Raw genomic sequence first — 13,203 nt, forward strand, 5'->3', positions numbered from 1 at the left:
GCTGCTAGAGCAAGTGGTTTAGGCAGGTACAATAGCAACAGTTAAAAAACGTTTGGATGTGTACATGGATGGGAGGGGTTTGGAGGGAATGTGGGCATTGGAACTAGCTGAGTGGGTACCATGGTCAGCATGGACTAGTTGGGCCAAAGGACCTGTTTCTATATTATGTTACTGTGTGACTCTATGACTGTTGGCCCTCCTTTGTGTTGCCTCTACTCATTCTGCCCTATCATTCCTCTGGATAACAGGAGCTACACCCATGACTGCAAGCAAACAGACTCTAAAGTCAGAATCAAGGTTTTCAGCCCATTTCACATCATTCTCTGTAGACTGCAGCAACTTTAAATAGCCCAGTAGCCACTTCTACAAACTCAGCAATAAATGGTGCCTGAATTTTATGTCCTACTATGGTCTAACAAAGATTATGTGTATAATTTTAACATATTTAAACAGATTTCCATTTTATTTCTTCAGATACTAACCCAGTGATTTTTGTTTGTATTGTGATGGCCTCATTAATCTATATTGCTACTTTTAGTGATTATTGATCACAACCCCCCACTATCAACATCCTGGGGTTACCATTAACCAGAAGCTGAACTGAACTAGTCATGCAAATGAAATGGCTACAAAAGCAGATCAGAGGCTAGGAATCCCATAGCAAAGAACTCACTTCCTGACCCCCACAAGTCAGGAGTGTGATGGAATATTGCCCACTTGCCTGGATGGTGCAGTCTCAACAATACTCAAGAAGTTTGACATCATTGAGGGCAAGGTAGCTTGACTGATTTGTCAGGTTCGTTTTCAGAGACCCTCACGGACTTGATGCAATAACATGACACAAATCCTTTTATTACCAAGCAAGTACAAGCCGTGGAGAATCATTGTACTTAGCCCGGCACAGAGTGCAGAGTCTCACAAGTAATTCTCCCCGAGCAGCGGGCAGTCCCCGCTTTTTATACTTTACTAAGTACATAATACATAAAACAATTTCACATCTCACATGACATGATACATGAAACAATTATTACAACAGACAAAGACAGGATACAAAATAATTATTACATCAAGAACATAAAAGACCAGGGCATAGTATCGATTGTTCGTGAAGTGGCTGCTAATGGCAGGAGGTGATTTCAAGTTGTTATCGGGACAGATTGTGATTTCAAGTTACCGATGTGTCTGGCTGGAACAAAGTCAGTGCCCTGGCCCCTTTGTCAGTGACAGAAGTTACATACTTCAGAAGTCTCACACTTTTACAAATGTTCCTCACTTAACCTTATCTGAGACAGTTTAATTCTAATTTTATTCAGTCAGGAAGCTTAAGGCAGTGTCTGCGTACTGTTGTGTGGGAAGATAAGGAGTTACAAAGTCTTACACTGAATTCCTAGTTGGGCAGGAAGCTCTGAGGTAGTGCCTGCATACCTATGTGTAGGCAGATAAAAGACATTAATTTATAGAAGTATAGGAATCAATGGGATGTTATCCCAGTAACATCTCAGATTGACAATACATCCACAAACATTCACTCCCTCCATCACCAACACTCAGTAGCAGCAATGCATACCAACCACAAGATGCACTCCAAAAATCCTCCAAGGCTCCTTCCACAGCACCTTCCAAGCCCACGGTCATTACCATCAAGAAGGATGAATGCTGCAGACACATACCACGCTCTGCAAGATCCCCTCCAAACCACTCACTACCCTGACTTGGAAATATATCACCATTCCCTCGCAGTCGCCGGGTCAAAATCCTGGAACTCCTTCCCTCAGGCATTGTGGGTCAACCTACAGCATGTGGACTGCAGTTGTTCAAAAAGGTAGCTCACCACCAGCTTCTTGAGGGAATCTAGGGACGGCCAACAAATGCTGGTCAGCCGGCAATGTCCACATGCGGTGAGTGAATAGAAAATAAAAATTCCTTAGCTCCTTGTATCTTTCTTAGGCTGTTATTATGCAAGAGTTACATGGCTTTGTTATTCCTGCTATCATAATGGACAGCTTTGTGTTTCATTGCTTTGAGATTCATTTGCCATCAACATTCCCACTTTGTATGTTTAGGAACATCTTTTATTATCTCAATTGATATGAGCACTCATATTATTGAAACTTTTCAAATTATTTGTTCAAATGTCTTTAATTGGGACCTGACCAGCAAGAGGCAGCAAATTGATTTGAAACTCCTAATGTTTTTGACTCAAGTCAGGACACTTAATGATATAAGGAAATAGTTCAATCGGTTTCAAGAACATCCAGTTTTTTTTTAAGCATCAGTGTTCAGTCAATGAAAACTCCACATTTGCCATCATACCAAAACTTGTTTCATTTATTTATTGATCTTCTCCTTTTCTTGTGACATCCATTTCTATGGAGGATGGTGCACTTCCCGTTGTTCAACCAAGCAGCCATTGTACAAATAAAGATATGCACATATTAGATAACAAGGTGCAGAGCTGGATGAACACAGCAGGTCAAGCAGCACCAGAATTCTGAAGAAGGGTCTAGACTCGAAATGTCAGCTTTCCTGCTCCCCGGACGCTGCTTGGCCTGCTGTGTTCATCCACCTCCACAGCTTGTTATCTCAGATTCTCCAGCATCAGCAGTTCCTACTATCTCTATGCACATAATAGTTATGTTCTAATGCCAGCTGATGTGATTACTTGTCAAGTCAGATCACAAACTGAAATTTCCTTTGATGTACCATGTTGTCTTTTAAATTAACACGGTTGTGTTTCACCGGAAAACAAGCACAGGCTGCTGCAGATCTGGTTTTAACAATAAAACAAAAGTTTGTAATGCAAAAGCAAAGATAAAATAGAACAAAAAAAAGTTATTCACATATATCAATTTGTATGCTTTTAAAACACACAGCAAAATACAATATTCCATCTATCCCAGCAGCATCACTTTGCAGCTCTCAAAAACTGTAGAGAGTTCCCTTCTCTATCACAACTATATTATTTGCAACTTTCATTTTTTGGTATTGAAAATTTAGTAGCCTCTTTCTTGAGTTCTTACACCACTGAGTTTAGACTTTCTGTGCTGCTTCAGAGTTTTAACCAGGCCATTGTGGTCTGAAGCTAACAAACTAAAATCCTTACACTAACGTAAGTTATATCCTAACCTGAACTACCTCCTTTCTCTAGGTTCAAATGTTTCATGCATCTAACTTCAGCCAGAATTTCTGCAAATTAAAACCAAATGCTTTCCAGGCTCTGTGTTTTACTCCTAAGCAAAAACAAAAATCAATTTCTGATCATCCCAACTGGAAGTAAGCAAATATTGTTCAATTTACACTGCCCTCTTGGAAAATTCTCTCACTGCGAACAAGTTCGCAATACGACTCAAAGTCTCTCTCTCTCATACTTTTTACAAACATGCGTTCAGAAATACTGACAAGTGATTTGTTAAACCAACTCATACATACAGACAAAAATCCATATGCCATTAGTTCAAAATCTAAACTCTAAAATAAATAATATAAATTAAATAAATTACACACTTTGCACCACAGCAGCAAGCAACAAGTTATAACTTGTTCCACCGCATAGCCAGTATGTCTGAGTGTTAGCTCATCAGTAGCTAGTGATTAACCAAATTCATTTCTAGGAAAAGTCCCAAGATGCCAAGCAGAGATAACAAAGCGTGGGGCTGGATGAACACAGCAGGTCAATCAGTCTCTTAGGAGCACAAAAGTTTTTGTGCTCCAAAGATGCTGCTTGGCCTGCTGTGTTCATCCAGCCCCACACTTTGTTATCTTGGATTCTCCAGCATCTGCAGTTCCCATTATCTCATTTCAAATGCCAAGCAGATATGGTTTGACATTAACCTGTATAACTTCAGAGCAATATGGACTGTACCTCAGAATGAAGAGAGGAGAGAATATATAGCTGAATAAACTGTATAATCTGTTCAGTAGAAAGTTTAACATGACAAAACTTAACACTTTGTTTTACCTTTCAGCTTTCCATTATGTCCTTTTCCTCCTTTCTGCTGGTAACACAGCCGATTGATCACATAGAAATGGAACCCTTCCTTATCCCTGTCTACCAGCATTGGGATGATGAATTGGCTCAGTATCACATATGTGAGCAATGCCCCCCTGGAACCTACAGAAAGGCGCACTGCAATGCAGAAAAGAGGACCGAGTGTGCACCTTGTCCTGATTCACATTACACAGAATATTGGAATTACCTGGATGAATGCCAGTATTGCAATGTGTTTTGCAAAGAATATCAGTATGTTAAACACGAATGCAATAGCACTCACAACCGTGTCTGCGAATGTGTTGAAGGTCACTACTTTGAATTTGAGTTTTGCCTAAAGCACTATGAATGCCCACCAGGATTTGGTGTAAAGAGGCTTGGTAAGCAATATATTAGTATTTAGCATTATACCATGCAAAATATTCAATTTTTTAGCTTGTTTTTGTCGCCAGTTAAAATATATTTTAACTCCAAACTCCCCATTCAGATTGTTGCCATGCAATATTTTTTCATTGGGATAAAAATATTCTGAGTCACACAAGATTGTCATTACTACCATCAAAATTACACCATTAGCACATGCTATGACGCAGAAGGGCTAAGCTGTCCTTAACAAGATAGTTTCCATCTCCCCTCTCCCACCTTTGCCAGACTCACACCCTCATTCAACTCCTTTAGAAATCGTTTGCCAATGCTGTTTCCAACAGTGGTGTTTGAAGTGAATAGACCAGTGCACAGGGAGAAGAAAATGGGTGGAAGATGCGGGAAGACTGACTCTCGACACGCTGACTCTTCTCTGGAAGTCATATTGAACATGGTGAGGGACCAAATGGATGTCATCAATCCTGGAGAAAGAAAGCAAGAGATCAACTCTGGAACTGAAGCAGACTTGCTTGGAATTTGTAGAGGCTGTGAGCAGTCGGAGTATGATGCTAACTATCTGGAGTTGACACCAAACTGTTAAATCATCTTATTAGGTCAGCAAAGGTGAGTGACATATCATTTCCAGTCCCTCATTCTCTGACCTCATGCTCAGAACTCCTCTGACAGACACATCTGGCAGTTCCATGATTTATTTCTTTTCTCCAGCAACGTGCTGAAATCTCCATCTGAGCCAGCTACATTGACGCTCAGCTAATGATCTCGGATACCCATCCCTCATAGTCACCATCCAGCAATGTATTCATTCCATCATCTCCACTTCTCGCACTTGTATCACTTTTCCTTCTCTCATTGCAGAGGAACAGCTGATGACTCCAGGGAGAGGTGGAAGGCCAGTGCTGGACCTGTAGCAGTTGCCATCAGGACTGTATCAGAGGAGGATGCACTGGAAATGTAGCAGATTGGCAAACAAACTGGACATCAGTGATGGAGAGATGGTGATGACCCAGAGAGCTGGTGATAGCACTAGAAGATGCACTGCCACTTGTTACTTACCTGTCACACAGGCTGAATTGGTGTCGCCACTAACTAAACTGTCATGATATACACTATGTTGAAATCAATACCTGCACCAACTCATGCTCTTCATCTCACACAGGTTCCTAAGTATGGCAGCGGAAATAATCTTGGACGAACCAGAGGAGTCTTCAGATGATGTTAGGCACTCTGAGCATTCACTGTCTTATGACTCATTTGTGTTCACCACCAGATACACACTCAGATAGGTGGATCCTGCTTAATAGGTGGGCAGCCTGACGAGGACTGCACCACATGTGAGCAGGACAAGGCACTGGAGACAAGGGCATTGAGGAATGACCCTAGGTCACTTCAAATTCTAATTGGCTGGAGCAGCAAGGGGAAGCGCATGTGCCTCTGTCAGCATTTCCAGAGGCAGTGTGCACCTTTGGAGAGTGATTGGAAGAGTCCATCTCTAACATCAATTCCGTGATCTCTCTCATGCACTTGTGCTGTTTTTCACTTCTGTTGAAAGAGAGGCCACCAGCATAGGAAATCAGCTGTGCCTGGTCATTGGGAGGATGCTGGCCCAGGCAATGGCCTGTAATGATCTGACAGTCACTTCACAGAGGACGGAAGAATGTGTCATCCTGGAGGGTCAACGCTAATGTAGCTGAGTGCTCTCTGCTTCTTGACTATCAGAGAACAGCACGTGGATGATGAGAGGGAAGGTGAAGAATTTGTGCAAGGCAGTGGGGATTCTTCTCAAGGTATTCTCATTTCCCATCACTTGCGTCTCCCCCAACCCCGGACAGAATTACATATGTTGATGCCTGCCCTGGTGAACAACTCTGCCCCTGCACAGGGGCAGGTGGGGCCGTTAGCTGTTTCCAGAACCTACAGGCCATCTGCTACAGGCATCTTATGTCAGGCAGAAGCATTTGGAGCAGCTGCCTATGGGTCAACTGAAGCCAGAAAACTTTGCAGGTATAGCAGTAAGAGGGAGGTGGAAGAGGAAAATTGAGAGTCTGCCCCAGAATGATGGAATCGTTTTTGGATCTTGAACTCAACTTTCCAAAGCAAACCAATTAAAATTTACTATGAGCTCTGTATCCAATTAGGGCAAACAGGATCACTTTCATGGGATCTGGTGCCAGTGGCTAGGATTGCATCTGCTACCCATCCCTTATGGTCGCCTTTCCAGCTGGGTATCTATCTCATTTGCTCCTCACCCTCAACATATTGAAAGCTGACAGCAGGGAAGTGCAGCTCAAGGTGAGTAAAGTGCTAGGCAGGCAAGATGCCTCACAAGAAGGTGATTAGCTGATAAGCAATACAGACAGCCTCTGAGAGAGGAAATGCTTTGATCAGCTGAATCCTTCCTGATAGAGGCTTCAGTTCTTCAATGCAACTGATAAAAGCCTGTCAGCTTGACTGATATAGCTAATTTCACACAGACCACATTTTGATAAGTTACTAACAGGTCAGGAAATAGGTACAATGCTTGAAAAAGCTACGATTTAGTGCTAAAGCAGCTTTTGGTTGGCCTTTTACCCCCTTCAATGATTCCTTAACTACTAATCCAAGGATATTACCTGTTCACCTTCAAAGACACCTCAGGGAGTGTCAGAAGAAGATGAGACCATTTGGGATCTTCCGCAACATCAGTTTCCAGAATTTTCTTGCACTACTTTAGTCTCCACTAGCCCGTGACAGCCGGAGAAAATTCTATCCTTAAAAATAAAACGATAGTTGCACAAAGGACCAGTTGTTGTTTGTCAGTCCCAAGTACGTAAGCCTGAACTTTATGCAATTGAAATGATGAACGTTTCCAGCCAGTCTGAATGTTTTAACTGATGGGCTAGTTTAAATTAGTGGGTGCTTCAGCCAACCTCCTTTCTTGGGGATAGGGTCATGACCACTGCACCACATGAGCCCCTCGGGCTCCCCTTTAAATGCATCAATGTCATTCACATCGGCCACAGTGGGAAACTAACCACTCTGGCCAAGAAAAAAACTCTCTCTGGAATTGCTCGCTAGATTACTTAATTGATGAGAAATGTTGCCAGGGTTACTGGATGTCACAGACTCATTCTATTACCGTTTTAAATATTGCCTAATAACGTCAGCTACTGAAGAAATTGTGATTTGTTTTGTCTGTATGTTTATGACTTTCCAATTTCTTTCCAGGAACTCCGTATTTGAATACAGAATGCTTGAAGTGTCCAAAGGGCTTTTTCTCAGTGAACAGGTCTGCCACCCAACCCTGTCAAAAGCACACAAACTGCACTGCACTTGGTTTGAAACAGATTCTCAGAGGAAATGCATTTCAAGATAATGTGTGCCAGTCATGTCAGGACAGTGAGGCACTGAGCTCAGCGTGTTCTCATTTACTTTCAAGGAAAGGTAAATATATTTGTCTTCAGAGGTGTATATAAAACACCACCTCATAACATTTTAACTTGCGGAAAGTATCATGATTAGAAATATTGACAACTCATTTGAATCTCCATTTATTCAGAAGAAGCTAATGGCCGACTTAACTACCAAGTTGAGACATTCATTTAATGTAAAACCAATTAATCCAACATGAAGTATGTGGCATGGTCAATGAAATTTTTTTTTCACAGAATAGGCTTTTCACAGAATCCCTGCAGTGTGGAAACAAGCCCTTTGACCCAACAAGTCCACACTGATCCATCCCCCTACAACCCACCTAAACTCCAAATCCTTGAACTCTATGGGCAATTTGGCATGGCCAATCCACCTTTTCTGTGTGTAAATTTGCAGGTCCACCGCGATGCAGATGACTTACAGAAAATGCAAGGTATACAATATGTGAATGTAAATTTAATTTCTATCAGAAGAGATTGGAGAACTACATTTATATTAAGGTGGGCCACCAAGTAGGACATGTAATTTTTGTTTGGTCATAAAAGCATATTAGTCCAGAAAGACTCAAAAAATCATCAGCTTGGTTTTTAACATGCTGCACTTTTAAAAAAAATGTCATGGGATGTAAGCATTGCTGGTTATATCAGTTTTTACTGTCTCTGTTTAATTATCCCTGACAAGATGGTAGTGAGCTGCCTTCTTGATCCACTGCAGTCCATTTGGTGTAGGTAGACCCACAATACTGTTAACAAGGAACTGCTAGGATCTTGAGTCAGCAACTCTAAAGGAATAGCAATATATTTCCAAGTCTGGATGGCGTGTGGCATAACAATGGCAGGAATTTCTGGGTGTAATTGAGGACACAGTACAGAGGTTCATCCCAAAGAAAAGAAAAATTATCTGGGGTGGGATTAGACAGCCATGGCTGACAAAGGAAGTCAGGAAATATATCAAAGAAAAAGAGACAGCCTATAAAGTGGCCAAGGGCACTGGGAAATCAGAAGATTGGGAAGGCTTCAAAAACAAACAGAGGATAACAAAGAGAGCAATTAGGGAGGAGAAGATCATATATGAAGGTAGGCGAGCTAGTAATATTAGAAATGATAGTAAAAGCTTCTTTCAATACATAAGAAACAAACGAGAGGCAAAAGTAGATATTGGGCCGCTCCAAATGGATGCTGGAAGCTAGTGATGGGAGATAAGGAAATAGCTGAAGGACTTAATAAGTACTTTGCATCAGTCTTCACAGTGGAAGACATGAGTAGTATGCCAACAATTAGGGAGAGACAGGGGGCAGAGTTGAGTACGGTAGGCATTACAAAAGAGAAAGTGCTAGAAAAGCTAAAGGGTCTAAAAATTGATAAATCTCCTGGCCTCGATGGGCGACATCCTAGAGTTCTGAGGGAGGTAGCTGAGGAAATAGCGGAGGTTTTGGTCGTGATCTTTCAAAAGTCACTGGAGTCAGGGAAAGTCCCAGATGATTGGAAAATTGCTGTTGTAACTCCCTTGTTTAAGAAAGGATCAAGGCAAAAGATGGAAAATTATAGGCTGATTAGCCTAACCTCGGTAGTTGGTAAAATTCTAGAATCCATTGAGAAGGATGAGATTTCTAAATTCCTGGAAGTGCAGGGTCAGATTAGAACAAGTCAGCATGGTTTTAGTAAGGGGAGGTCGTGCCTGACAAACCTGTTAAAATTCTTTGAAGAGGTAACAAGTATGTTAGACCAGGGAAACCCAGTAGATGTTATCTATCTAGACTTCCAAAGGCCTTTGATACAGTGCCTCACGGGCGGCTGCTGAGCAAGGTGAGGGCCCATGGTGTTCGAGGTGAGCTACTGGCTTGGATTGAGGATTGGCTGTCTGACAGAAGGCAGAGAGTTGGGATAAAAGGCTCTTTTTTGGAATGGCAACCGGTGACGAGCGGTGTCCTGCAGGGTTCAGTGTTGGGCCCACAGCTGTTCACCTTATATATTAATGATCTGGATGAAGGGACTGGGGGCATTCTGGCGAAGTTTGCCGATGATACGAAGATAGTTGGACTGGCAGGTAGTACTGAGGAGGTGGGGAAGCTGCAGAAAAATTTAGACAGTTTAGGAGAGTGGTCCAGGAAATGGCCGATGAAATTCAATGTGAGTAAATGTGAGGTTTTGCACTTTGGAAAAAAGAATACAGGCATGGACTATTTTCTAAGCGGTGAGAAAATTCGCAAATCAGAAGTGCAAAGGGATCTGGGAGTGTTCGTCCAGGATTCTCTAAAGGTTAACTTGCAGGTAGAGTCCATAATTAAGAAAGCAAATGTAATGTCGTTTATCTCAAGAAGGTTGGAATATAAAAGCAGTGATGTACTTCTGAGGCTTTATAAGGCTCTAGTTAGGCCCCGTTTAGAATACTGTGTCCAATTTTGGGCCCCACACCTCAGGAAGGACATACTAGCCCTGGAGCGTGTCCAGCGGAGATTCACACGGATGATCCCTGGAATGGTAGGTTTAACGTATGATGAACAGCTAAGGATCCTGGGATTGTACTCATTAGAGTTTAGAAGGTTGAGGGGAGATCTAATAGAAACTTACAAGATAATGTATGGTTCAGAAGGGGTGGATGCTAGGAAGTTGTTTCCGTTAGGCGGGGAGACTAGGACCCATGGGCACAGCCTTAAAATTAGAGGGGGTAAATTTAAAACTGAAATGAGATGACATTTCTTCAGCCAGAGAGTGGTGGCCTTGTGGAATTCATTGCCGCAGAGTGCAGTGGAGGCCGGGACGTTGGATGCCTTCAAGGCAGAGATCGACAAATTCTTGATCTCAAAAAGAATCAAGGGCTACGGGGAGAGTGCAGGGAAGTGGTGTTGAAATGCCCATCAGCCATGATTTAAATGGCGGAGTGGACTTGATGGGCCGAATGGCCTTACTTCCACTCCTATGTCTTATGGCCTTATGGTCTTATGGCTTAGAGGTACACTTCCCGGTGATAGTGTGCCCATGTATCTGTTGCCCTATCCTTTTAAATGATAGAGGTCCTGGGATTGGAAATTGCTCTCTGAAGGAACCTTCGTGAATTATTGCAGTGCATTCTGCAGCTAATACCGGAACCTGTAACAGGGGCTATATATCAGGTACTGGTGCTCTAAGCAGGCCACTGTGCTCAGGTTGGGGGCTGGGGACTGAGATCATGGGTAATACTGGGTTGGCGATTTCTTTTCCTGTCCCTTGATAGTACACATAATTGCCATTTTTTATTGAGGCTGGAGGGAGTGAATTTTGGAGAGGTATGCTGGAATGCCAGTCAAATGGGCTGCTTTTTTTCCCAAGAGGATGTCAATTTCTTGAGTGTTTTGGGGGCTGCACTCACCTGGGCAAGTGGAAAATGCCCCACAGCAGCCTGATTTAGGTCTTGTTGATGGTCTTGTTGAAGAGTCAGGAGGCCAGTTCACTCACTGCAGAATTTCCAACTTGGACCTTCACTTGTTGTCACAATATTTATATGGCTGGTCTAGTTCAGTTTCTTGTCAGTGGTGGGCCCCATGATTTGATGGTGATGGTGTTACCATTGTCAAAGCAAGATGTTTGTATTGTCATTTGTTTGCGATCATACATGGCACATATGGGCTGCAAACATTAATTACTGCTTACTAGTCCAAACCTAGAATATTGTTGAGGTCTTCAACGCAGCCTACTTTGTCATCAGTCATGCAATTCCTCAGTCTAATCCATCTAACCTTTCCTCTTGATTGGGACATAAATTTAAGCGAAGGGCCAGAAGGTTTAGAGAAGATGTCAGGAAACACTTTCACTCGGAAGGTGATGGGAATCTAGAAGTCACTGCTTGGAGGGCTGATAGAGGCAGAAACCCTCACAACATTTAAAAAGTACTTAGATGTGCACTTGTGCTCCCAAGGCTATAGGCCAAGTGCTGGAAAATGGGTTAGAGTAGTTAGCTGGCTGCTTTTGACTGGTGCAGAGTTGATGGGCTGAAGGGCCTCTCTCCATATGGTCGATATATATGACTCTAATTGAGCCACATTGTCCATTTTAACTTTGCTCCCTCTTCCTGTGTGTAAATAATGCACAGAAATGATTACGCTCCAAGAGCTAACTTACTAATCCTTGATACTTCATTCCCATCTAATATGATTTTCTTTTTGGCAGTTTTCAAGTTGACTGTAGTCTTCGCCGTAAGTCTTTTGGGGGCAAACTGAAATGTATAAACTGTGGCCTGGCAATATAACTTTTCCTGCAATTTTATTTTGACAAGACGTCAAATGTGGATATTTATTTTTATTCTTCTTTGCGCTAATGTCAACGGAAGATCCACTGCAGAATGGTAATGTGGTGAACACAGCTTTATGTAACCGACGTTTCAACCATGAAATTTATCAATAACATAATATTGATAAGTTTTCTTATTTCCTATAGAAATTGCGCTCTGTGACCAGGCAGCCTTTAAATTTATTGCTCGTCAGAAACTGACACTGAAACAGTTGAGAATGCTATTGGAGAATTTGCCTGGGAAGAAAATAAGCACACACCATTTGGAAGGGGCTACGTGGACAAGCTCAGGCCAGGTTCAAACCTTCCGACTTCTGAAACAATGGAAAGTTGCAAACTTTCACTTGGATACTGTGAAAGGTCTAATGCATGGCCTGAAAGAAACCAACATGCATAATGTGTACACAAAGCTGCTGCGCAGGCTCTGAATAAACAAAAATAGCCTGAGTGCATTAGAAAGGGAGGGAAGAAATAAAGTGTGACAGCACAGCATCAAATTTAGCATCAGAAATCTTACTATTAATGATTGTTTGCTGACAGTGGTACATTACCACACTTAAACTATTACAAAAACAAACATGCTGTATTAGGAATACATGTCAGAATTAAAACTGGGTTCTGACTGCCAAAAAAACTACTGTCAACACTGTGAATCAGATACTTATGCAGCAAATCTCTGAATCTTTGCTCAATCTTATCCACATTATGCCGATAATCTTACATTTACTGTTGATTTGTAGTAGAGTAGAAGGATTTTTTGTCAAATGCATTTTAGAACTTTAATATTTGTGTACCTTTAGTTGATATTGTTTCAGTCATAACAATAAGGAACAAAATTAATAATTAAATAAAAAGTCACTACAAATCCCCCATACATAACGAAAGAAAACTGAGTAGATGCGCATTGCCGTGAAACCATGTAGACAATGATTTATTTGCAAACCAGTTGCAATGTAACATGGCAATTTTCATTGCCCTCTGGGAGACACATGTTCAGATTTGTTGATAAATCAGTCCCTGGTCTTGATGACTAAACACTCAAGGTAAACGTTTTCTCTCATATAGCATCTGATAAGTTGAAGCTGATATTGATCCACCAAACCTGATAAGAAGTAATTCCCGTAGCACATGCTTTCCTGGAAGCAGATTTTTATTTTC

The 13,203-nt window shown here is 41.9% G+C and overlaps 1 protein-coding gene across 1 annotated transcript in view; it reads left to right on the forward strand.

Moving 5' to 3' along the window:
- Window positions 1-12,789, forward strand: part of LOC125451771 (tumor necrosis factor receptor superfamily member 11B-like) — a 57,307-nt gene extending 44,518 nt beyond the window's left edge. Inside the window, exons 4-6 of the mRNA XM_048529322.2 lie at window positions 3,966-4,368; window positions 7,577-7,792; window positions 12,193-12,789. Coding sequence (XP_048385279.2) covers window positions 3,966-4,368; window positions 7,577-7,792; window positions 12,193-12,473 — 900 coding nt within the window. The 3' untranslated portion in view covers window positions 12,474-12,789. The remainder of the gene's footprint in view (window positions 1-3,965; window positions 4,369-7,576; window positions 7,793-12,192) is intronic.
- Window positions 12,790-13,203: the final 414 nt, after the last annotated feature.

The sequence above is a fragment of the Stegostoma tigrinum genome, chromosome 5, assembly GCF_030684315.1.
Source record: "Stegostoma tigrinum isolate sSteTig4 chromosome 5, sSteTig4.hap1, whole genome shotgun sequence".
NCBI lineage: Eukaryota > Metazoa > Chordata > Chondrichthyes > Orectolobiformes > Stegostomatidae > Stegostoma > Stegostoma tigrinum.